Source organism: Aquarana catesbeiana, linkage group LG05 (genome assembly GCF_042186555.1).
Source record: "Aquarana catesbeiana isolate 2022-GZ linkage group LG05, ASM4218655v1, whole genome shotgun sequence".
In the NCBI taxonomy this organism is placed as follows: Eukaryota; Metazoa; Chordata; class Amphibia; order Anura; family Ranidae; genus Aquarana; species Aquarana catesbeiana.
The window spans coordinates 72,705,517-72,732,490 of NC_133328.1; the positions used below are offsets into that span (position 1 = coordinate 72,705,517).

General features: G+C 40.9%; 1 protein-coding gene across 5 annotated transcripts in view; it reads right to left on the minus strand.

The window, feature by feature from the left end:
- The window catches only part of PARD3 (par-3 family cell polarity regulator), an 867,373-nt gene that overhangs the window by 301,894 nt on the left and 538,505 nt on the right, over window positions 1-26,974 (minus strand). For all 5 annotated transcript variants that reach the window (XM_073629882.1, XM_073629881.1, XM_073629879.1 and 2 more), the window contains one exon: window positions 14,885-15,112. In XM_073629882.1, coding sequence (XP_073485983.1) covers window positions 14,885-15,112 — 228 coding nt within the window. The remainder of the gene's footprint in view (window positions 1-14,884; window positions 15,113-26,974) is intronic.

Here is a 26,974-nt window from a genome sequence, read left to right on the forward strand (position 1 = left end):
TGTGAAATCATATTTTACATGAGTATGCATTTTGGGTTACCGTTACAATTATATGAGAGTACATTTTTGACAACGCTTTCAGATATTTACTTGTTTTGGATAACCTGGCTTACATGTGCCTCATTTCCACTGAGCGGAACGGTTCGGGTCAATACAGTTTGGAAGAGTTAGAATGGTCCGGCCTATTCAGGTGAGCATTTCCACTGCAAGTCGGACCACCAGGGGCCATACGAGGTTTAGAAAAAATGCCTTTGACGTGAGCATTGACGTTTTTTCTGTCCGCCAATCAGTGGAATGTATCGTTTGATGCCAGTAGCTCCGCCCTAACTGTACCATACCATTTTCTATGGCCCCACATCTGAAGCAGGACCATGACTGGTGCGGTATGGTTCAGTTGTATGGGCCACTTTCATAATGCAAACACTCAAAATAGCGTACCGTACCAACCCGAACCGATCTGCTCAGTGGAAACGAGGCATTAGACTTGATGTAAACCTACACATTTCAGATTGAAATTTTAACAAAAAATTAATTAGATAGATAGTTAACCTTTAGCAAGAATACCATATCAAAACAATAATAGAGAGAAAGAAGCAGATCATTTTAACATGCCGCTTTTACAAAAAGTAACCCCTTACGTATTTTTTTCTTTATGTGCTCAGTTTGAGTCACTTTGGGATTTAAACACCAAAAAAGCTGTCCCAAGGTTAATTATATATATATATATATATATATATATATATATATATCACACATACATACACACACACATATACATTCACAGTTGTGCTCATAAGTTTACGTACCCTGGCAAAATTTATGATTTTGTGGCTTTTTTTGCAGAGAATATGAACAACACAAAAACGTTTCTTTCACTCATAGTCAGTGTTTGGCTGAAGCCAATTATGATCAATCAACTGTGTTTACTCTTTTTAAATCATAATCACAACAGAAACTACCCACATGACCCTGATCAAAAGTTTACAAACCCAAGTTCTTAATACCGTGTAGTGCCCCCTTTAAAATCAATGACAGCTTGAAGTCTTTTGTGGTATTTGTGGATGAGGCTTTTTATCTTCTCAGATGGTAAAGCTGCCCATTCCTCTGGGCAAAAAGCCTCCAGTTCCTGTAAATTCTTGGGCTGTCTTGCATGAACTGCACATTTGAGATCTGCCCAGAGTGGCTCAATGATATTGAGGTCAAGAGACTGAGATGGCCACTCCAGAACTTCACATTATTCTGCTGTAGCCAATGACAGGTCGACTTGGCCTTGTGTTTTGGTTTATTGTCATGTTGGAATGTCCAAGTCCATCCCATGCGCAGCTTCCTGGCTGATGAATGCAAATGTTCCTCCAGTATTTTTTGATAACATACTGCAATCATCTTACCATCAATTTTGACCAAATTTCCTGTGCCTTTGTAGCTCACACATCCTCAAAACATCAGCGATCCACCTTCGTGTTTCACAGTAGGAATGGTGTACTTTTCATCATGTTGTTGACTCACCAAATGTAGCGTTTATGGTTGTGCAAAAAAAACTAAAGTTTGGTTTCATCACTCCAAATGACTTTGTGCCAGAAGGTTTGAGGCTTGTCTCTGTGCTGTTTGGCATATTGTAAGCGGGATACTTTGTGGTATTTGCGTAGTAATAGCTTTCTTCTGGCGACTCAACCATGCAGCCCATCTTTCTTCAAGTGATGTGGATCTTGAAAAAGTCCTGTATTTCACCTGAAGTTATTTGTAGGTTTTTCTTTGCATCCCGAACAATTTTCCTGCCAGTTGCGGCTGAAATTTTAGTTGGTCTACCTGGCCGTGGTTTGGTTTCAACAGAACCCCTCATTTTCCACTTCGAGATTAGAGTTTGAACACTGCTGATTGGCATTCTCAATTCCTTGGATATCTTTTTATATCTCTTTCCCGTTTTATACAGTTCAACTACCTTTTCCCTGCAGAGCCTTTGACAATTCTTTTGCTTTCCCCATGACTCAGAATCCAGAAACGTCAGTGCAGCACTGGATGAAAGATGCAAGGGTCTGTCATGAGTCCAGAAACTCATTGACCTTTTATAAACACACACTAATTATAAGCAAACAGGTGAGGATGGTTACCTTTAATAGCCATTCAAACCCCTGTGTGTCAACTTGTGTGCATGTTATCAGGCCAAAATCACCAGGGTATGTAAACTTTTGATCAGGGTCATTTGGGTAGTTTCTGTTGTGATTATGATTTAAAGAGAGCAAACATAGTTGATTGATAATAAATGGCCTCAGCCAAACACTAACCATGACTGAAAAATGTTTTTGTGTTAGCATTTATATTCTCTGAAAAATGGCCAAAAAATCAAATTCTGCCAGGGTATGTAAACTTATGATCACAACTGTATATATATATATATACATATATATATACACACACACACACACACACACACACACACACGCTAGAATCATAGCTACATACAGTACATGTGAAATTATTTTAAATACACCTATAAGTTTAAAAAAAAAACCCTATACAGACCTGGCTAAAGGACTAAAATACATTCCATTAGATATCTTGTTGAACACTCTGAAAGCCACAATTTTAACCCTGACAAAGATCTCTGAGAACAGCTGGGTGTGCACACATGATCGGAGTGTCTCAAAAGGTCATTTGTGCAAGCTTCTGACCTAAACTGGAGCAAACCCTTGTTGATCAAGCACTTTGGATGATCACATAATACAAACTGGATCTAGTTTATCTGGAGAGAAAGAATTGCAATCCAAAAATTTTTCCTAATGGGTTAAATTTTTTTGTCCAATTAAAACAAATGGATAGGGGGGACTGTTGTCTAACAGCTATATGAGCTTTACAGAAAGTCCAAGGTTGCTTGATGAGTAAAAGAAGCTGTTAACAAAATTGGGGTAGGCTATGGCTGTTCTGGAGAGGAAATACATAGTTGCGGGTGCAGATACCCCTCCAGTTATGCTAGTGACATTTAATAATTGGTAAGGTAAAGTTATCTTTGGGGAAATAAAAAACTCAACACTAAAGTTTGCTTATGGCATCAAAGCAGTGCATTGTCTTCACATTACTTGCACACCACCATATTCTTCCTCTTTTTCACTGCTGGCACACAAACACTAGAAGCCAGTCTGATGTACTACATTTGGGGGAGAGGGATGAGCCCAGCGTGCTGCTGCTCCTCCATTGTATAATCGTAGCTTGGGGGCAGACATGTGACAGGTCTTTATTGTTTAAAGTGAGTGTAAATCTTTTTTGTTTTTTTTTCAAACATCATGTCATACTCACCCTGCTCTGTGCTATGGTTTTGCACAAAGCAGCCCTAACCTTACCCTTCTCGGGTCCTCTGCTAGCGCTCTCGGGTTCCTCCTCTTCCCCATGTGCTACCATAGGAAGCCACTTCATATAGTGTCACACGTGTAGGCTCAATCACAAGCTGGTCTGTGTGCGTAGCGGCACGACCAAAAAGGTCTGCTAATCAGCGCTTTCAGCCAATGAATAATATTTAGTACCTTAACATGGATCGTTGGATTAAATCACACACCTCTTTAGCCAGTGTTTAAGAAAATATATCAAAGATTAATATATAATTTTATTATATATTAATTATATCCCCTATAAGACGTAATTGAATAAAATCCAATTTTATTCCCAGAAGACACAATATATGGATTTCTAGTGTTAGAGCGCCATCTGGTGGATAAATGAATCCACTGACTGAGCAAACAAGTAGTTAAAGCGGAGATCCAGGCAAAAATGTAACTCCTTGGAAAACATTTGTACAGCTCCCTGGACAAGTACCGTATATAATCGAGTATAAGTCGATACGAGTATAAGTTGAGGCCCCTAATTTACTACAAAAAACTGGGAAAAACTTATTGACCCGAGTATAAGACGAGGGAAATGCAGAGGGTCAACAATGCGCATCTGTAGCTGCATGCCTGTCTGTGTCCTGTGCATGTGCCTGTGTCCTGTGCATGTGCCTGTGTCCTGTGTCCTGTGTCCTGTGCATGTGCCTGTGTCCTGTGCATGTGTCCTGTGCCCTGTGCATGTGTCCTGTGCCCTGTGCATGTGTCCTGTGCCCTGTGCATGTGTCCTGTGCCCTGTGCATGTGTCCTGTGCCCTGTGCATGTGTCCTGTGCCCTGTGCATGTGTCCTGTGCCCTGTGCAGCCTCCCTGTGGCGATCTCCATCCTCCCTGTGGCAATCTCCATCCTCCCTGTGGCAATCTCCATCCTCCCTGTGGCAATCTCCATCCTCCCTGTGGCAATCTCCATCCTCCCTGTGGCAATCTCCATCCTCCCTGTGGCAATCTCCATCCTCCCTGTGGCAATCTCCATCCTCCCTGTGGCAATCTCCATCCTCCCTGTGGCAATCTCCATCCTCCCTGTGGCAATCTCCATCCTCCCTGTGGCAATCTCCATCCTCCCTGTGGCAATCTCCATCCTCCCTGTGGCAATCTCCATCCTCCCTGTGGAGATCTCCATCCATCCTCTGATCAGCGTGTGATAATACACTTCGGCGGCCATTCCACTGTTCAAAAACCACGCCTCCTCCTCGTCTGTGATAGGCAGAACACTCAGCAGTCAGCCTATCACGGACATTCTCTCATTCTCATACCACGGACGAGGATGAGAGAATGTCCGTGATAGGCTGTACATTGACAGCTGTTCAGCCTATCACAGATGAGCAGGAGGCGCGGCTTTTGAAAGCTGGAATAGTCTCCGAATAGTATTATCACACGCCGACCGCTGTCTGCCTGCATGACACGCTGATCATGCAGACAGACGGCGGTGACTCGAGTATAAGTCGGGGGGGGGGGGGGGGGCTGAAAAATTTGACTTATACTTGAGTATATACGGTAAGTGTCCTTAGATTAAAAGTCAGCAGCTACAGTATTTGTAGCTGCTGACTTTATATTTTGTTTTCACCCAGGCTGGAACGCTGCTTTAATCAATAATATTACTCCCCAGTTGGAGGTGAGTAAATATTCCAAACTACACCATCTGGGCTAGTCCCTACATAATAGGATTTTTAGGAATAAAAAGGGAAATTCAGAGAGAAAAGGGATCCCTCTTGATCCATCACCAGATCCATCCAAAACCTCACAATCATGATATCTATATCCACCCATCTTGATCTCTTCAGCTTCATCCTCCTTAATCAGCATCTTTGATTGTCCTCATCTAAGTTCATCACCATGCTCTCATACAGCACACTCTGTCTGTCTGAGATGCTTAGTCAATTTCCCTGAAGGTTCTACCGGGGTGGGTTAAGTATAATTTGATCATTAGCTTGAAAACAAATTCCATTTTATTCCTGAATATAGCTTGTCTATCACAATCCTCTAGGGGATAGGTAATCGAAATACAAGCTGTATCATCACGGTATGTAGATAGACTTGACCCCTTCATTCTGTTACAGAGAAAGCAAAGGGGATGGCCTGATAAATATGGACCTAGTTGCCTGCTTGGTTAGTTAGAATATTGGTACTCTGTATCTTGATTGTGATACCTACAAATCAACAGTAAATTATTCTTTTTCTATTGTTAGGCATACGATTTTAGCTGAATAAGTTGTGGAATATAAATTTTCTGCGTCTACATCATACTATTAACCCTGCTGCTATAGGCGATTATTGGCGACTAAATCTTAATGTTTTCTATTTCCATAGTCCATACTTTCACACAATTTAATTGTGCTTAAAAATATCTGCATAGAGCACACATTCAGGGGATAACTAATTGAGTCTGTATAATTATACTTAATTTATTTTATAATGGAGGCACTGTCATTTTGAATGATTAAATAATCAATATCGCACACTTAAAGTAGCAGGAAACTTCTTCGATGAACTTGTACCTACAGGTAAGCCTATAATAAGGCTCACCTGTAGGTACAGTGAATATATCCAAAACTTGCAGTGTTTAGATGATATTCACACAGCATGCAGTTGATGACATCACCGATGCATGTGCTTGAAGGAACCCATACCCCTCCTTCAGAGCTGTGTGCCGTGTCCACGCGAGTGACATAATCATGGCTGGGCCAGTTAGGCAGCCGGAGCATGCGATGCATACCAGCACATAATGCCTTTACCTTGCGAGGTTTTTTTCTCTCTTTCTTTTTAAACATGCCCAAGTTTACTACCTATTTAATTAATCAAACTTCCTGACAATATAACGAACTGTGAAATGGCAAAAACCACGAACGAGGATATGTTCATGGTTTTTGCCATATCACAGTTTTTTTAAAGTTTGTGTAACAATTATTTGAAGTTGTAATAAAGAGCAATTGTACCATCATACAGTCTGTAACTGTTTGGCATCTTAAAAATCCCACCCTAGGAGATTTAGTAGAATACACGTTGAGTTTTTTTCAGGATGTTGAGCCAATTGTTACCCCTTGCATCACGAAGTTGGGCTCTCATATTGGAGTTAGTTACAACCCCCCACCAGTCTGTAACATTTAACATGCAGTAGAGAAAAATCAGGTAACCTTCCTGGCTCCGAGGTCTCATACAAATCAAGATATCCAGAAACACAGATTATTTGGAAGATAAAGCATCTCCCGTACGTGTATTACAGCTGAGTAGTTAGTAGTTTGCCTGGAGTTCAGTTTCAAAACCAACCCTGTAGTGATTTACTTAAATGCTCATGGTGGACAAGTTAGGCATGTCATTCCCGGCAACTATAAAAGTTTCACAATTAAATTTAATTGGCACTTTTTTTTACAAATGTGACCAATATTATAAATATGAAAGTGGTATTATTCACATCTAAGGAAAAATAAGACAATAGATTTCCTTTAATGGGACATTCATCTGGAAATGTTACTGTCATACAATGTGTCAGAACCTTTTCTGCATTGTCTTCGTGCTGCCATCCAGCATGTTAGTTCTACCCTTTAGACCAGGCTAATTAGGCTCACATTACACAAGCCTAACCTCTCTGGCTGGGACTGACTAGCATGGGCTGACATTTAGCTGTTTGCTGTATGAAATTCATGGCTAGACAAAATGTAATCTAATTTACTGCCATTCATACAGAACCTACCCATTGTGCAATGACCTCAGCAAATGCAATTTAGTCATTTAAACTGACATACTGTGGGGTGGAGAAGGGAAATGCACCATTGTGAACGATGACTGTGCAATGTATAGAAAGAAAATGAGGAATAATTACAATTCATCATTAGCAAGCATGCCATTCTTCAAAGGGCCACGCTAAGAAAACTGCAGGAAACCTCCATTTCCTTGCAAACTCTTCATTTTACTTTACAAAATTCACTTAATTATCCTGAGTAAGCGGAAGCAGACAACATTCACCTCCCTAAAAATCTAAAAATACACACAAATATTTCATAATACACAATGAATGATTTTGATATCAAGAGGCACAGATTGCAGATTATGGAGGAAGTATGGGATTGTTTGACACTTATGCTCGAACAACTTTAAATGCAAACAGTGAAAAACTGTAGATGTTACAGAATAAACATTTGTTGTACATTTGTGATTGAAATAATTCAACTAGAAAAGCTAAATCATTAAGACACATGCATTGTTACTACTGTAAATGTGCAAACTTATATAAAAAGTGCAAACAAATGCTAAAGTTGCCAGGAGAGTTGCTGTTTGCTGCTTCTGGAATCATCAGAGCCTTAAACTATTGGTTTCCTATGTGATCACTTCAGCAGTACTTTATGAATGCCCCTAAAGAGGACCTTCACCCTAAATTGTAAGTTATGTTGCTCTGCCTCATCCTCCTTTCTGTCTTACAGTTGGACATTATTTTTTAAATGGTGGTGTTCATTTGTGCCAGGCAAGAATTACAGTTTCCCCCCACCCATGTGTGCTTAGATGTGTGGCAGGGCTTTGGGTTCTGAATAAGTCCTGCAGTGCATCTCCACACACATGGGTATTTCAGACCATCTGCACATGTGTGGGGTTTTAAAAGCATTTGCAAAGACTCCTATTAGGGAAGTCAGGAGACTTTGCACATGTGCCAAAGGGCTCTGCCAGGACCCGACATGATATATGCAAAGCAGGTACGAAGCGGGACTGAAGTTCCATATTAACTTCTCTGACTTCCTGAAACATTGACATGTCCACATGAGTTTCACTTTTCAATCGAGTGACTCAAGGGCAACAGTGAGGCACAGTATAACACAGTGAGAGCAGGCAGGTAAATTTAATGCAAGTTGATATAAATTGCCCTGATTGCACAGGGTAGCTGGTACATGGAGACCGCTTGAACTGCTACACACAGTGATTTGAAAAGCAAAAAAGTTTTTTTTACCTTAATGCAATCCCAGCATTAAAGTAAAAAAGTTAGAGCTTGCTCTCCATCTCCCTAAATACATAACCGAGTCCTCAATTGATCCAGTGCTGTGCACAGCTGCATCTCCTCTCTCCTCTCCTTTACACAGGGACCTGGGCAGCTGCAGGAGCCACTGGTTCCTGCTGCTGTCAATCAAATGCTGTGAAGAGACGTGGGGGGAGGAGCCAAGCCCTACTGTGTGTGTCTATGGAACACGGCTCCATAGACACACACAGCTCAGGAGCAAGCACACATTGTGTGCCCCACTGCAAGCCAATTGCTATGGGGGCACACACAGAACAGGAGCAGCCAAGATCGCCGGCAGGGGATCCTAGAAGAAAACGTTCGGGGCTGCTCTGTGCAATAATTGCACAGACCAGGTGAGTAGAACATGTTTATTATTTTAATTTTAAAATCATTGTCTTTAGTAAAACTTTAAACACTGTTACTAGTCTGGTCAATCTATGCAAGGCAAAGAACAACAGAAATCAATGGACTGATTTCCAGTTCAGAAGCTTATAGTTTTAGCAAGTTTTATCTACAGCAGCAAAAAAATGTAGACAAAATGCAGGCAATGTGCAGTCATGCCAAAATCCAAACTACAAAGTGTCTTCACATGAGGGGTGTGTCCAACATAATTTCTTAGTCCTACAATGCGACCATTACATGCGGACATTCGTTTACATGCATAGCAGAAGGGGGTGCTGAAGGCAGGCATTTTTTTAGTACACACTTAAATTTTTACATGTCACATTTGGCAGGCGACAGTGCCGCCAAATGTGACACATTCAAGTGAATGAGAGTGCTGTAAGCGCATGCGCTTTCACTTGGTGACATCATCCCCTAATTACCTGTCAACTTGCTCTGAAAAGCAATCCAAAACAGATCACTTTTCAGATGTGTGTTCAGAACTGGTGCATCTGAAAACAAGGCTATAGTCTGTTCTGTGGCCATACATGATCAAACTGTCAAATAATTAATCAGAATCAAATTAAAATTTAGATATGTAGTTGTCCATAGACAAGCAGAGGATACAAAACATTAAGGCATCGATATACGTTTATTTTGCCCATACTACTAGTAAACATTGCTTTTAGGGCTCAAGCAACTAATCGATTATGAAATTAATCGATTACTATTTTCATAAATCGATTAATCGGCCAGTAATATAATGGGGTTAAAAAACTAAAATGAGCCCTTTATAGTACAAAAAGAGCAAATAATCGCTACTGTGAACATTACATTCACTGCTCTACAGTAAAAAAAATGAACCCCTTACAGTAGTGATTATCTTGCTTTTTTTGTACGATAAAGGGCTTATTTTAGTTTTTTAACCCCATTATGTTAATAAACATCTTAGACCTGGTTCACACCTATTTGTTTTTTTTGGTGCTTTTTGCAGAAACACACTACAGTTCATACATGGTTTCCTATGGGACACGTTCACATCTATGCTTTTTTCAGCCGCTGCGTATTTGGAAAGGGTTAGGGACTTTGGTTTGTTTTTTTTTTTTTAACTCAAAACGGCGCTTTTTTGGTTCAATATACTTCAATGGAGAAGCTGCAGAAAAGCATGTAATGCGTTTTTGCAGCAATTTGTGTTTTTTAATCTGCCCATGAACTAATTGTCCAAAAACAATGCAAAAACGCAAATCGCAGCAAAATCACGTGCGCAAAATTTAAAACACACAGCAAAAGGCACTGCAGAAACAGATCAAAACGGATCACACGGATCAATTTTCAGATGAGAATATTCAGACAAAAAAATCTTTGTACATTCGCTGAAAGAATGCTGTTTGAAATTTTCACTTGTTTTTAAAATGAATGTAATTTCTGAACGAAAACCACATACACTGTCTGAAAATTCCTTTGACCAAGAAGTTTTCTATTTCCAAATTTTCCCATCACTGTGGTTTAAAATGGTCGATTTGACCCCACTAACTATTAGAAAATTGAACAAACGTTCTTAAAATGACTTTTTTTTTGCAGGGAGATGTTTGTTTGTTTTTTTTAAATAAAAAAAATTTGATCTCTGAGTCTGATATTTACCAGAGTCACCATTTAATAGTATATACAATTTATCTCTCCTCTAATAGTTTATACAGTATATTGATAGTATATATGTCTTCTAATAGTATATACAGCATATCCCCTCTTCTGTCTGTTATTCTCAGAGTGGATTAGATATTTTGCTACCTAACCATATAGTTGGTTATTTATATTTACCACTACATAGAGATATTTGAGAATAAATTGTCTTTTGTTGTAAAGTTTATATATTAACTAAATTATACACCACACTTTTAAGGTTGTTAGCTGATTAATCGAAACAATAATCGGCCAACTAATCAATTATGAAAATAATCTTTAGTTGCAGCCCTAATTGCTTTTTCTTAATTTTCTTTTTACTTAATTTTGCTGACAGTGGTGTACACTATTTAATACTTCTGAGTGATGGTTCCAGACTAAGTATGACTGGAAAGTCTAACACAAGATTTCCTTATTACTTTAGCTTACACTTGTTCAGGGTTATAGATTTAAAAAAAAAAAAACTGAAGCTCAAGCATCAACGTGACAGCCAGGCACAAATTTAGAAGAGTTCAGCAATGGCAGCCCACCTATTTTGCTCACGCTAGGTGTATATTTAATGCATTATTATTACTGTACTGTTATTCTGTTCAGGCAATCGTGTGATCCAGCATTAATCACAAGACTGACTGAACAGAATTACAATCATCTAGCAGGTAAAACATTAAACTTATACAGTAAAACCTTGGTTTGAGAGTAACTTGGTTTGAGAGCATTTTGCACAACAAACAACATTTTTAAATAGATTTTGACTTGATATACAAGTAGCTTCATGTCACAACAGAGTATAAAAGAGAAGAGAGGCACCACTAAGTGTAGCAATAGGGTTACATTTAACCACTTCTGGACCGACGCACGCCGGTGTACGTCCAAACTTTGAAGGGGGTATCGTTGTTATGGCAGCAGCTAGCTGCCATAACCCCGGTATCCACATTTCATGTGCGGCGGCCGGCTTTCTGATAAAAGTGGTCCCTGGGGCGGATTCACTACAAGATCACTTTTATCGGTGGCATTGCATTTTACTGTAAATATGAGATCTGAGGACTTTTTGACCCCTGATCTCATATTTAAGAGGTCCTGTCATGCTTTTTTCTATTACAAGGGATGTTTACATTCCTTGTAATAGGAATAATAGTGACACAATTTTTTTTTTTTTAATTTTTTTTTTTTTTTTCTTAAAACAGTGTAAAAATAAATAAAATAATGTAAAATAAATAATAAAAATATAAAAAAAAAAAAAATTTTAAAACCCCCCGTCCCGACGAGCTCGCGCGCAGAAGCGAATGCATACTTGGGTAGCATCCGCATATGAAAACGGTGGTCAAACCACACATGTGAGGTATCGCCGCGACCGGTAGAGCGAGAGCAATAATTCTAGCTCTAGACCTCCTCTGTAACGCAAAACATGCAACCTGTAGAATTTTTTTAAACGTCGCCTATGACGATTTTTGAGGGTAAAAGTTTGACGCCATTCCACGAGCGGGCGCAATTTTGAAGCGTGACATGTTGGGTGTCAATTTACTTGGCGTAACATTATATTTCACAATATAAAAAAATTGGGCTAACTTTACTGCTGTCTTATTTTTTTATTCAAAAAAGTTAATTTTTTTCCAAAAACAGTGCTCTTATAAGACCGCTGCGCAAATACGGTGCAAAAAAAAGTATTGCAACGACTGCCATTTTATTCTCTAGGGTGTTAGAAAAAAAAACATATATAATGTTTGGGGGTTCTAAGTAATTTTCTAGCAAAAAACACGTAAACACCTAAAATATAAAACGAGGCTGGTCCTTAAGTGGTGGTTAATGCAGGTACAACATTTATCAACTCACATGGTTGATGATTAAAAGAGGCTCATCAAAGTATGCAGGCATCCGGGGTAAAGCTGTCCACATAGACCGTCCTCCACACCGCAGTCGACGTCATCCCTTCCACGCTGTGCTCCACAAGCGCTTCAAACGCTCTTCTGCAGGGTAGTCTTCCCGGTCACGGTTGCAGATTGACAGCGGTGAGAGCCAGCAGTGCGGAGGATGGTCTATGTGGACAGCTTTACCCCGGATGCCTGCATACTTAGATGTGCCTCTGTTAATCATCAACCATGTGAGTTGCTAAAGGTTGTACCTTCATTAAATGTAACTGTATTGCTACACTTAGAGCAGTGGTTCTCAACTCCAGTCCTCGGGACCCACCAACAGGCCAGATTTTAAGTATTACCTTGGGGAATTGCAGACTAGAATACTGCAATCACTGAGCAGCAAGTGATATCACCTGTGATGTATTTCAGCTATCAGGCAAACCTGGCCTGTTGGTGGGTCCTGAGGACTGGAGTTGAGAACCACTGACTTAGAGGCACCTCTCTTCTCTTTCATACTCTGTAGCTCCTGCTGGATTTTGCTTCTAATCCCCTTGTGGAGGCTGCCATTTGTGGATGGACATTTTATGGTTACATTGCTATAATCTTTTTTTATATGGACTATAAACTGAAGGACTTCTGAATGTTTCTGGAACAAATTATGCTCGCAATTCAAGGTTTTACTGTATTTATTTCAACTACATTTAAAAGGTTACCCGTAGTGCAGCTTTGAAATGGTCCTCTTACAAAACATTAAAAAGAGAACATTTTACAGGAGAGTAGGTGGGGGAAAGGTAGCAGGAAAGGTTGATGCAGTATCCTGCATTTCTTAGCTGAACTAAAAGCCTGTATTTTCAAGGTTTCTAGAAATGATTCTCTATGCCATGGCCTTAGATGTGGAGCACTCTGTGAGGTATTTATGTGTTTAATCAATTAAGTGGACCGTTGTATTGAACTTTCCTCAATAAAATCCCAGTAATTCTACTACAGGAAAAAAAAATCAATTGTCTAAATTGGGTACATTGGTACTTTGGGACATAAAAAGAAAATGGAAATAAGCAGTAATAAGGCTTGCTTTGTATCATTTCCAGCCAGATAATACGTCTGGGGAGAGAAAGGAGAAACATGGAGAAGTTTCTGAAAACTCTAAGTTTACAAACCAAAAGTAAACGTTAAAGTGAAACCATACTTTGCACACAGGAGGTATAAGAAGTTCATAATGTATGCATGCTACTCTCCATAGCCACAGAATTTCCCCCGATACACGTAGGGCTTCTCACCCTTCTGGGGGAGTGCGCAGACCAAGTGATGTATTGTGGAAGAGGGGGGAGACTGTCACATGATCTCACACCAAATGTAACAGGAGGGGGGTCACATAGAAGATAAAGGAACAGCATACCTAGTGTGCCATTAAAGTGTTCTTAAACCCAGGACCTTGCATTCACTGTATCTGGTCTCCCACAGTACACAGAACATGGAAATGCAATTATTTAGTAAATATAAACTGCTTAATACCTTTTCTCATCAGCAGTATATGGCAATCTCGTGACTTCTATCAGTGTCTGATTAAAGTGTGTAGGAGGAGTTTTCATTCTCATCTGACTGTCCTATGAGGCTGCATGACCCTCTGACTTTGTCTGGACAATGCCGATTGGCCCTTTGATGATCATATGCACCCCCCCCCCAAAAAAAAATCTCTAGCAATACACACCAAACTAAGCATGTGCAGAGTGCCTCCTAGGGCTCTGTTCTATCATCAGAAGAATTTGGGACAGTAAAAGGGGAGGATCAGTGAAAACGGGATAAAACAGCGTTTTTGTAGCTTTTTTTTTGATCGCGAGCTGGACGGCTGCTTGTTTCCCAGCATGCTCTTCCGACAGCACCAGGTGCCATACACATGGGCCGAATGTCAGGTGGTTTTTTTTTAACTGGCTGATGTTGCCCGACATTTGGCCCTTGTGTACTAGGCTTAAGACTTTGCATGGTCTATATTAAGCAACTATAAAATCCTGCAACCAAGACTCTCTACAAAGAAATAAATTACATCAAATGCCATTTTCACATAGTTGGTCCTAAATTAATGCCACACAAAGTTTGAAAAAACAAGACCTGATTTTGTGAAGCACATCAACTTGTGCAACTACTATTAGGATGCTACTTTCCTTTAGTATATGTTTAAACTCAGCTCTAGTGACTACCTATTGAGTGAGGCATTCAATTACAGATTGGTCTTGTGAAACTGACATTGACCCACATTTCTCCTGACTTCTTGGCACCCTCCACTTTTCCTTATATATATAGCAGACATATCCAAACAGCATTCTTGAGATCAGTTATATATATCTCTATATCTATCTATAGATATATATTTATAGATAGATATATCTATCTATATCTATCTATCTATCTATATCTATATATATCTATCCATCTATCTATAAAAGAAAAAGCCCCAAGGAGCACATCTAGTCGAATAAAAAAAAATGTGGCAGATGTTCATTACTGGATGGAAGAAGGGACATCCTCAATTAAAACCATCAATCGGCTGACAATGATTAAAGCAAAATTAACACAGAATTACTTTGTCCTTTCCTCCCGTCTAGAAGATTGGGCCATAACTTACATGTCTCCATGCCTTCATCGTCGTCATCAACAGGTGGCTTGTCATAGGACTTGTCAATAGCAGCTCGGAAGCTCTCATTGCAGCCTCGTCCTCGAATGATTCGCGGGCGTGGGCGATGGAAAGGAATGTCGCCGTTCAAAGTCACCTCAGCCACGGCTGTCTGCAGACTTTCTAATGAGCTGGATTTCTTCAGGCCTAATGAAGGCCCGACGTCTCTGCTTGGGGAACCTTAGAGGTCAAAAGGAAAAGTTAATTGGTATTAGTACGAGACAGAGCATGCCTGATTATTCATGTCCTCAGTGAAATTCTATGGGGAGGTGTATCTATTATACACTTTTATCTCCCATTTCTTTGTGGTAGATTAATATTTTTCAAGCTACAAAACGTAATCGTGTCATTTATAATGTTCACTCCTTTAATTCATTAACATTATCGCTGCAGTTTTCCATTATCCAACAATTTCCTCTTAGCATATACAAACAGGGTATCTTATTTTACCTTTACCCACAAACACACACAGGGTTTGATTTACTGCTATTGGAGACTACAAAATCTGGTGTCAGCTGTGCATGGTAGCCAATTAGCTTCTAACTTCAGCTTGTTTAATTAAGCTTTGAGAATAAAACCGAGAAGCTGATTGGTTTCTATGCAAATCTGCACCAAATTTTGCTCTCCCCAGTTTTTGTAAATCAACCCCAATGACTATTATTCAACTTATTATTACATAATTATTACAATTTCATCCACAGATATGTGTAAAAATGGATCTCAGGGAAGCAGTCTAATCTTTGCAACAGTATTGTATGTTAAATATTATTAAGAGTTTCCACTAACATGCTTTCTAAAGTTGGTAATGTGCTATCTGCCGATACGAAGCCATCTTGTGCTGGCAAATAAGATGACATGCATCCAGTCTAGCTGATTTCGGCTTGAAGAGTCAACTCAATGATTTACAGCTGCTATCAGACCAAGCTAAGCGCCCCAGGCAATTGATTGGCAGTTGGATTTGTTGGATACCTTTGCTAATTAGCATCATTTTACACCAGCATCAACTAGCCACAGTGGTAAATGACTGGCCTTCCTCTTCAACAGGAATAAATACACGAGGCAGCTCTAGTTTAGGTGATATGCATACTTAATACTGTCCAATGGAAAAAAGGAGTAATAATTTGTGGGTGGTCAGGTCATGCCTGTATGTTTGACACGCCTTGAGAGATCAGAGTTTAGATTTTCAGGCCGGGTTCACACTGGAACCCGCTGCGGATCACACAGGAGCGCTGTGCATCCCTGTGCCTATGAACCTATGCCTGAATTCGACCCTGAAACGAAGCCAAAGACGCACAGCATTTCCGTGCAGTGCGCTCCACAGCCGCAACGGAGCTATGTGAACCTTCTCCATAGGGAGCCAGTCACATTCTCCTGCTATGTGAATTGGATGCGGGGAAACCCACATCTAATTCGCATAGGTGTGATCCTGGCCTCAATGCACTACAAAGGTCACAAAACACTTACAGATTAATCGGGGCTTAAGCTGGCCACATATTCAGTTACTCCAGTCACACAATCAATGTGGATGGAGGAATTCCCATAACTGGAAATTGTATTCAGGCACCTGTAGCTGTCAGAATACTCTGATCAAGAAAACTTTTCCAACATGTCCCTTCAACAGAAGTTGATGAAATTAGTGACTTCTTTCGAGCTGGAATGGCCACACACAGATTTCTATCAGAGTATGGCCAGTTTAAGATTAACACACCTTTCACTGCTTTCTTAAAGTTGGCTACACATTATACAACTTTCTTGTACAACTTTCCTTTAGATTTACCAAAACCATATAATATGAGATCAGACCTAAACACTTTCAAATTGTATGCCATCAGGCAGGCCCTTGCACTACATAGTTGAAGGTAAATCTAAAGGAAGTTGAACCAAAAAAAAAATGTATAATGTGTAACCAGCTTAATAGATACACAGATTTATAATATGCATTACGGTTAAAAGGAACCAGAGGCTAAATTCTGGCCATCTACCATTAATCTAAAACCTGTAAAATCCTGCTGAAAGAATAAATCTACTGCTACTAAAACTACTGCTACCAATGGCTATATTAGCCTATACAAAGGGCAGGTATAGAAAACAAATGGGACATTTTTGGAACTGGAAATTACTAAATAATAAATCCATTTGTCACTTTCTATATAATGGTTCCTTTTAGACTAGGAACACTGTAAGACAATAAAATGTGAACAATTGTCATCTTGTTGTACTGCTGAGCACTGTTTCACCCAGCACCAGTAAAAACAATTATGACTAAAGCTGACGTCTAAGAGGAAAAAAAGAAGGCATGTAATGCTTTTGCTTTACAGATGCTCATGGGTTGAGCATTCTTAGCAGCAGCTTTAGGGGTGATCTAGGGGAGAATGTGTGCAGGGGAAAATCATAATTTTATGAGGCCTAAGAGTGCCCCATCATTCACAGAAAAGCAGCAATTATTTTATGTTTTTGTTGATAATTTCCAGAACAGACAAAGAATAATGGAAATTCTTCATAACACGTCACAGTTGGGCTATGTTCACATGGACGCACCCAGGCAGCCTCTGTTGAAAATCAGTGGATTCTTGCAAAAATCTAAATGCTGCATGCAATGTGTGCAAACAGCAGTGGTAATCAGATTGTACTCTGTACTATTCAATGGTCACTGCCATTGTTGTTCGTATGTAATTGTTCATCTGATCAGTTACATGTGAATAGAGCCTCTGACCGTCCCTGGAGGCAAACATTGTGCATTCAGGGATGGCATTTCTGCGGAGTTTCTTGTCACCGCTAATTAGCCAGTTTTTATGTGGAAATTGCCTCAGAACGCAGCAAACAATATCTAACTCTAGGGTGGACCACATACTAGAACAGGCTGTAAAATGATTGCTTTGCTAAAGAAATAAGAATATGTTATTGTACACAAACATTGTTTGTTTAGCCTGGAGTTCCTCTTTAAAAGGTGAACACATGTATTGCCACACTGTGGACTGTAAAAACCAAGAACATAGGCAACGCTTTTTCACCATTTAAATTCCATTTTGGTCACATGATCTGAAAGAAGTGTTTGGCACGTTGTTATAAAGTAGAAGGACATGCCTAAGCATTTTGTCGTCATTTACTGAAAGCACAGACACCGCTTATTAATTAGTATTGGCTTGTCAAGTGCAAGTTCAAGATGCTTTGTGCAGATAGTACTTAAATGACAACCTCTCCATAGAGGATGCCAGGCTCATTACACGTGGCTTGATGTCCTGGAATCAATCTGTCTGTGGACAAGTTTTTGGATAAGAAATAAATGAGAGCAAAAAAGGTTACCGGTGACAGCAGTAACTATTACTGATTCTAGGCTGAGGGGCTCCCTTGATAAAACGAGCTGATCCTAGAGATTAGAACATCTTTTGTGACATTGGGCTGTATGGGAGTTAGCAAAAAGTGCTTCTGAGCATCAGAAATTGTATATTTTAACACGTATCTACATAAATAATTATTGTTTTTTCTATACAGGGAACAGATAGAAATTCTTAGCAAATGTGCAACACATTAGGAGCCCAGCTGCATTAGAAGGCAGGTGCTGATGTGAACAGTGCATTATACTGTTTACACCTCATTAAACTGGAACTTTGCTGCCTTTCCCCTACATCATCAGGTGCCAGTTGTCCCTTTCTGGTTCAGGCAGGCCTTCCCCTAATGGGCACCGTTGGGTCCACCCTCCTTCTGCAAAATGAATGGAATGTGCATATCACAAAACACTTCACAGCAGAGGAGACACCATTCTTGCCAGGGTGAGAATGATGGTGGGGAGGCTGGGCAGACCAAAAGAAAGTAAACAAAGGAAAAGACTAGTTGCAGTTTTAGGTGGTAGGGCAAGGGGGTCAGTGATGGCTAGTTCATCTAGAGGGCGAAAGTCTAGGGTTGTCCAAAGTTCTGTTAGCTGCACTGCAGTGTTTGATGCAGTGGACTGCAACCCACCATGCTGAAAAAATAAAATAACGTATTGCATGCCATCATTTCTTTCAGAGCCCACAAGTGGTACAACCTGGTTTGACCTGGTGTGACTGGGTCCTAAGGCTGTAGATGACTGCAGTGTGCAGTTAAAGCTTTGGCTAACATCTCACTGAGCCCCTCATGTACACCTTGGCCTGGGTAAGCAGTGGAATCACCGAGATGCAGTTGTCACTCTAACCATGTGAATTTGCTCCTTAACTGGCTATAATGCTTCAAGATCTTAAACAATAGATTTTAGGGATTTTGTTGCCAATTAGTTAATTCCAGGTAAGCAATAGGTCATAAGTGGTGCTGCAGCTACTAAAGGAAACCTCTGTCTATTCACACCACTGCATTGCGGTGGTGGGTGCTGAAAAAAAAAAAAAAAAAAAAAAGTACTGATTGCACTACTTTTTTGCAGCGCAGTAGGTTGTGACACAAGCCGCGGAATTGAACAGGGTGCAGGAAAGGTGGCAGGAAAGAAGACAGCATTGGCTAGTAATTTAGACTGAGCAAGGCTTATTAAACATAATGCATACCTTCCCAACTTTTTGAGATGGGAACGAGGAACACCTATTAGCAAAAAGTATGTAGGCATGGCCACACCCCCTTAAAATAGATTTACACAAAAAAATGATTACCGTAGTTAAACCCAAAAGTGCTTTTTTTACCACTACTAGTCCTTTATATTGGCTTTTGAAATTTACAAATGCAGAAATCGGATGAAAGGTTTCACACTGTGAAACACTTTTTGAAAGATAAAATAGTGCATTATATATACACAACTATATAGAACAGATCAAAATGAAAGACAAATGAGGAGGTATCAGGGACAGTTGGGAGCTATGCATAAAATATGCTGCACAAAATATGAGCTGCCCACCTTTACATGGTTCATACAGATTCATAGGGCCCAAATGTAAATACGTAAATTAAAGGCAGATTTTTGGTGCTGTGCTCTACAAGCAAATGCATTATCAGTTTAAGAGAAAATAAATCTCAAACATTTAATGGCGGAAATATGCACAATGCCAACAATTTTACAGCCAAAAAAAAAAAAAAACAGTATAATGTGAAAGCATGAATAAGAATTTTAATAGACCATCTCAAGGGAAATTCTTTCAGGCAAATAGATTCTTTCCAATAGCTGCTAAATACTATCCTGCTAAATAAATATTTTACAAGTTTAATAATTTTATTAATTCTCACTTCTCTGCCTTAGCAAGCACTCCTGCAATTTTCTTTCATATAAAATGGAGACTATTAAATTAGTCAGGAATTCACATCAATTACCTTAAAGACATCAACAGCTGTTTCTGCACCCTGGAATAGTTTAATGGCATTTAACACTATCCTTGAGCCTTTGATTGGCCACTTATTTGCAAGGCAATTGAAGTTTCAAACAAGAGCTTGTGAAGGGTCAAATAGAGTATGCTCTATTTATACAGTATTCATGTCATAGCAGGGAGCCAATGAGAAGTCTACTTATAGACTGGTTAAAGCTTATTTTAATTTGTCAGTATAGATATATTTAGCTAGTGATAATATAACACTTCAGAAATATCTGCATATTTTTCTGTCTTAAATTTATCCAGATTGGGTTAGAAGCTGCAAGTTTTTTTGGGCAAGGCTCTCAAAGCAGGTTTTAGACAAGGTTTTCAACGTCACGATACTCACCTAAGATCATAAGCTATAGCTGAATGACAAAGTGCGAGTGCTAGAAAACAGGGTTTTTAAAACAGCGTACCTGTAAAATCCTTTATTTGGATTACATCATAGGACACAGAGCCTCAAGTAATTACTTGGTGGGTTATGGGCCTACCTTCAGGTGTTGACACTGGTATAACCAATACAGGGAGTTGACTCCCCTATATAACCCCTCCTCCTTCCAGGAGTCCTCAGTTTTTGTAGCCAAGCAATATAAGCAATATACTCTCGCCCCATAAAACAGAGGGGCGGGAGCTCTGTGTCCTATGATGTACTCCAAGAAAAGGATTTTACAGGTAAGCTGTTTTAAAAATCCTATTTTCTTTATCGTACATCATAGGACACAGGGCCTCAAGTAATTAATTGGTGGGATGTCCCATAGCAATGCTACTTGAGGGGAGGGAGACACAACCCGTAGGGCACCCCCAGACCTTGAGGAATTATACTGCTGCTTGCAGCACACTGCGCCCAAAGGCGATATCCTCATTCCAATTTACATCTACTTGATAAAATTTTGTAAATGTATGCACTGAAGACCAAGTCGCAGCCTTGCAGATCTGAGACATGGAGGCCTGGTGAAGCACTGCCCAAGAAGCACCAACCGCTCTGGTAGAGTGCGCCTTAACTTGAAAAGGGGGAATCTTTCCCTTTAAATCATAAGTTTGAATTATTACTTGCCGAATCCACTTAGCCACAGTGGATCTTGACGCTGCCTGTCCTTTTTTAGGACCCTCTGGCAGAATAAATAAGACATCAGTCTTCGAATCAGAGCAGTTTTCTTTAAATAGATCTTCACTGTTCTCACCACATCAAGACAATGTAGTGACTTCTCATCTTTGGAACATGGTTTTGGAAAAAACGATGGCAGGACAATATCTTCATTCAGATGAAAGCCTGAAACCACTTTTGGCAAAAAGCCTGGATGAGTGCGTAACACCACTCTGTCCTCATGAATAACCAACATGGTTTTGGAAAAAACGGCAGGACAATATCTTGTTCAGGTGGAAACCTGTGACCACTTTTGGTAAAAAACATGGACGAGGGCCCAACACCACTCTGTCCTCATGAATAACCAAATATGGCTCTTTACAGGAAAGAGCAGTCAATTCTGAAACCCTCCTTGCTGAGGATATAGCAACCAAAAATATCAGCTTCCTAGTCAGAAGGACTAAGGGAACATGCTGTAATGGTTCAAATGGCGGTTTTTGTAATACTGCCAAAACTAAATTCAAGTCCCAAGGGCTTAAGGGTGATTTAACTGGCGGATTAATCCTCATCACTCCTCGCATGAAACCCCGGAATAAAGAATGCATAGCAAGTGGTCTTTGAAATAAAATTGATAAGGCTGAGACTTGGCCCTTAATAGTACTCAGGGCCAACTTCATCTCTACGCCTACTTGTAGAAAGGCAAGAATTCTGCCTCTAATATATCTCCGAGGGTGCCAACCCTTGGATTCACACCAGGAAACATAAGCTTTCCAGACTCTATAATATATAGCTCTAGAAGCTGGCTTCCTAGCATTAAAGTAGAAATAACTGCACTGGAAAGCCCACGTCTTTTCAGAATGTGGGTCTCAATAGCCAGGCCATTAAATTTAGCATTCGTAAAGTAGGATGGAATATCGGCCCCTGTGAGAGCAGGTCTGGCCGTAGTGGAAGGGACCACAGATCCTCCACTGCCATCTTTACGACCTCTGCATACCATGACCTTCTGGGCCATGCTGGTGCTGCCAGAATTACCGTTTTTCTTTCCAGCTTCATCCTGCAAAGAAGTCAAGGCAGCAACTGAATAGGGGGAAATGCATAGATCAGTAAAAGCTGATCCCACAGTATCATCAACGCATCTGTTCTGCATGCGAATAGATCCTTTGTTGTGGACACAAAGTTGACTAACTTTGTGTTACACTGGATGCTAGAAGATCTACATCCGGAGTCCCCCATCCTTGACAAACAGCCCGAAACATGTCGGGGTGAATAGACCATTCCCCTGGGAATAATCTGCTGGCGGCACATGTAGTGCGCGTGCCAATTCTCTATTCCCGGAATTTAGACTGCCGATGGGCACGGAATATTTCTTTCTGCCCAAGTTAGAATATAGTTCACTTCTCTCTGTACTGAGAGATTCTTGGTGCCCCTTTTGGTGATTGATATAGGCCACAGCCGTGGCATTGACGGATTGGATCCTGTCGGGACAATCCCTTAACCTGGAAGTCCAGGCTTTTAGAGCCAGACGCACTGCCCGAATCTCTAGGATGTTGATGGGCAAGGCTCTTTCGGTTCTTGAACACTGTCCTTAGACAGTAGTCTTCTCTGTCATTACCACTTTCCAGAAAAGTGGTTTGAAGTATTTACCCTTTAGGACATTCTTTAGTAACCACCAATTGAGGCTTTGGGACACACCTGGGGACAGCCGCATTGGCAAGTCCAAAGCTTGGATCGTTTTGTTCCAAGAAAATAGAATACTGTTTTGCAACAGTCTCGAATGGAACTGGGCAAAGGGAACTGCTTCCAATGAAGCCACCATCCTTTATAACAACCTCATGCAAAGGTGAATGGAGGGACCTCCTTTTGACCTGACCATCCGCACCAACTCTTTTATAGAGTGGTGTTATTTTTTTTTTCTTCTGGGCAAGAAGACCCTTTTTCTGGGCTGTATCTATGATCAGACCCAAATACTGCAGCCCTTTTTTAGCGATTTTAATGGAGACTTTACTAGGTTGAAAATGCAACCCAGACTTTTCCAGGTAACTGGTTGTAATGCGTACAACTTACTCCGAACAGTGATTGGTCTACTAGCAATAGATCGTCTAGGTATGACAAGACTGTTTAAGCCCTGTGCCCTTTACCTGGCTACAGGTGGGGCTAGCACCTTTGTGAACACTCGAGGTGCTGTAGCTAGCCCGAAGAGCAAGGCAAAGCGGGAAATATATGGACATGCAGATGTGCATCCCTGATGCCGATAGGCGCCAGAAGTTTTCCTCCTTGCAGGATAGAAACTACTGACTTGATTGACTCCATAGAAAGGAGCGGGTCTTCAGGAACTGATTTAGATTCTTTTAGATCTAGAATGGATCTGTTGAATTTCTGCGTGGCTCTGTACATGTACAGCAGTGAAGGTTCCAAGGAACCTAAGAAAAAACAGAACTATCAGCTGACTCTACTAGAGGTAGCTTGAAAGAGGCACAAATCATCTCTGTAAGAGGTTTGTATCAGCAATTTCTCAGAATGCGAGGCTGAAAAAAAAAGTTCAACTCTAGTTGTCTCCTTATCAGAGGAGTACTCGGTTTGCCTTTCTTCCCGAATACCTGAGGGTAATCCTTCATCCTCTACCCACTGTTCCCTTGATAAGGGATCTCAGGTGGGGGGAGGGGGGTCTAACACGCTTCTCATCCTTGGATAGCGGATGCAATTAAAGTCACTAATTTTCCTTTTAGGCCCTGCAGGGCGGAGGAAAAACGCATCTTCAATCATCTATACAGGGGCTGAATATTTTCTCCTCTTAGGCTCAGTTTCCACTATTGCAACCTCAAAGTTGCGTGATTTTACTGTGATCCTTTCCTGCCGAGAATACATCGGGGCGCGATTTTGATGCGACAGCAAACAATGCCTGTGTATTCTAGAGGTTTATGGACCTCAAGTCGCATCAAAGTGGTACCAAAGTAGTGCAGAGACTACCTTGAAGTCGCACAGATCTGAACAGTATTTCTTGGAAATCATGCCCTAGAGTCTGACGGTGGAGGCCGTCACCGCTGCCTAGAGGCAGCGGCCCCTGCGCAGGGGAAGGAATCTGTTTAAGTGACTTGTCCAAGGTCACAAGGAGCCAACGTGAGGACGAAGTCCCACGTCTTTCAGGAAGCCTCCCATGGCTACGCTGGCTGTCAGAGTAGTTAACCTGTGAGGAGTGGCTTCTTCACTAGTGAACGCTGACATGTGGATCTGAACCCATGTCTGTCAGGAAGTCTCCCATGGCTGCACTGGCCGTCAGAGTACTTAACCTGTGAGCTGTTGTGGCTTCACTTTAAATAAAAGGACATTTATACCTTCTACTGGACAAAAGAGCTTTACTGCTAGAAATCATTTGGATGTATTTCACCAAACCTTCCCCAATGAAAAGGGAAACTAGTCAGACACCCCTTTTTTGCAAGATGCTTCGGCTGACCAACCCTTTTAACCACAGGGTCCTAAGCATGTGTTTTAGCACAAGCGCAAGGCAAGACGCCTGGTGGATAGGGTCTTTTATGGCATCTATGGCGAAACATAACACCATTGGTAGGAGGATTTTAACAAAAAAATTCCAACTCCTTATCTGTTGGATGCTTAAGCAATTATGCATCTTTATTGATGGTGGAAATCGCAGTGTCTACTGCTGGTATTTCCAACCCCTGTGAATTTTTCCTCCATGATAGAGAACTGAGAAACTCTTTGGAGGGAAAAAAATGCTTATCCAGATGATCCCATTCAGCATAAATAAGCGCTGTAAAAGTTTTTTTTTTTTTTTTTTTTTTAAAAACCAAAGAAGGGACATAGACTTTCAGCTTACTCTGTTAGGAGTGGTATAAAAAGTGGAATGAACCATCTCTGTAAGAGTTTGTACCATCAATCTGTCAGATTGTGAGGTTGCATAAGGTTCAACTGTTGTTTCCTCCGCAGAGGAAAATTTGGCTTGTTTTTCCCCATGATCACATGAGGATAACACCTCACCCTGTGCCAACTGTTCACTTGGAAAAAGGGGTTTGGGGAGGGGGATCTAGCATGCTTCCTATCCTCTTGGATGGAAAATGCGATTAAAGCCGCTAATCTTCCTTCTAAGCCCAACAGGGCAGAGAAGAATGCATCTTCAGTCACATACACAGGGGCTGAAGTGTGAGAAGCAGTTGCACCACCAATTGCTTCCAATGACTCAACCTGGCTTGCCATGTCAGGTATCTCCGGAGAGGATGACAGTGTGGAGGCATGATTTGGAGTTCCCAGCGCCTGGGGGTGGAATCCTTGGTACCTTTGTGGTACACTGGAAATCAAATGTGCTAAGCCCCACAGCAGAGGCACTTTAACAAATTATGGTATTTGCTGAACAATAGTTTTTGCAAAAGAAAACAATGTCACCATAAGGATCAGCCTTTGATGCTGAGTACCATAATATTTCCTGTGCTGGAAATGCCTGTTTACACACCTTTACATGCCCAGCGCTCCTGTGTCTCTTAGTGTGACAGACTTCTGTCTTCAGCATATGAACTGAGAGCGTCTGTGTTAAGCCTCAGGTGAGAACCTCATTACACATAAGTGTCAGCTGTTACCGCACCTCTCCAGGAGGAGAGGGGAGGGGAATTTTTATCAGCAGTGTTTGTTAAGCTCCTAGTTTTAAAGGAAGACTTCACTTTATACAAAAAAATTCAAATGGCTGGTTTTGTATGTTCATAAACTACTGCTGTAACCCCTTTAGATCCCTCAGAAGAGGAACACCATCTGTTCAATTAAGAACTCCCCTCTAGCTGCAGGGACCACACCCACTGCTATAGCCAGACACAGAGCTGCTGAAAAAGCATTGTACTAGGTAAGTGTGATATACTCCCTCTAGAGGAGACATTTTAAGGCATACAGTTATACATTATATATATATTTTTTGGAGAAAAAGGCATAGGTGGACTTTTTACAGTTCCTAGGCTTCTCCCCTTACCTTATCCTCGCTGCAGGATACTGCTGATTTAACAGACAGATCCAACTTTCACCCATCACGGCGGGCAGCGTAGTTAAACCTTCAAAGACTGGGGCCCTTTTTAAAGGGGTTCCGCTCCTTTGGACCTGTATAGCACCCCTCAGGAACAACTTTAGGTAATATGAAAAACCAAAAAGAGTCCTGGTTCCTAGGGTCCAGCTCTCAAAGAGAAGCTTACAGGCAAAACCTTGTTCTTCAATGCGAGGCCCAGGTACCATCCTATGGCCTCAGTGGTGAGGATGGATCCGGTTGTGGAGGTTTTTTAAATCCAGCATGGATCCCTCCCTGGAGCTCCTCAGAGCACATCTTCACTTGTGACCAACACCTTAGACACTGGCGAAAAAAACTGAGGACTCCTGGAAGGAGGAGGGGTTATATAGGAGAGTCAACTTCCTGTATTGGTTATACCAGTGTCAACACCTGAAGGTAGGCCCATAACTCAAGTAATTACTTGAGGCCCTGTGTCCTATGATGTACGATAAAGAAATAAACATTTTCTGAACAATTCCTAGACCTGCTCTTTGCCAGTGGTGCAAGAGACTAAAAAGGGGCCTGGGGTATTCTGATAGCGGGGAGACTTCTCCGCTGTCAGAATACACCGATAAGCATTGCAGGCTATAAGCCTGCAGCACTGATCGAGCAGGGAAAAT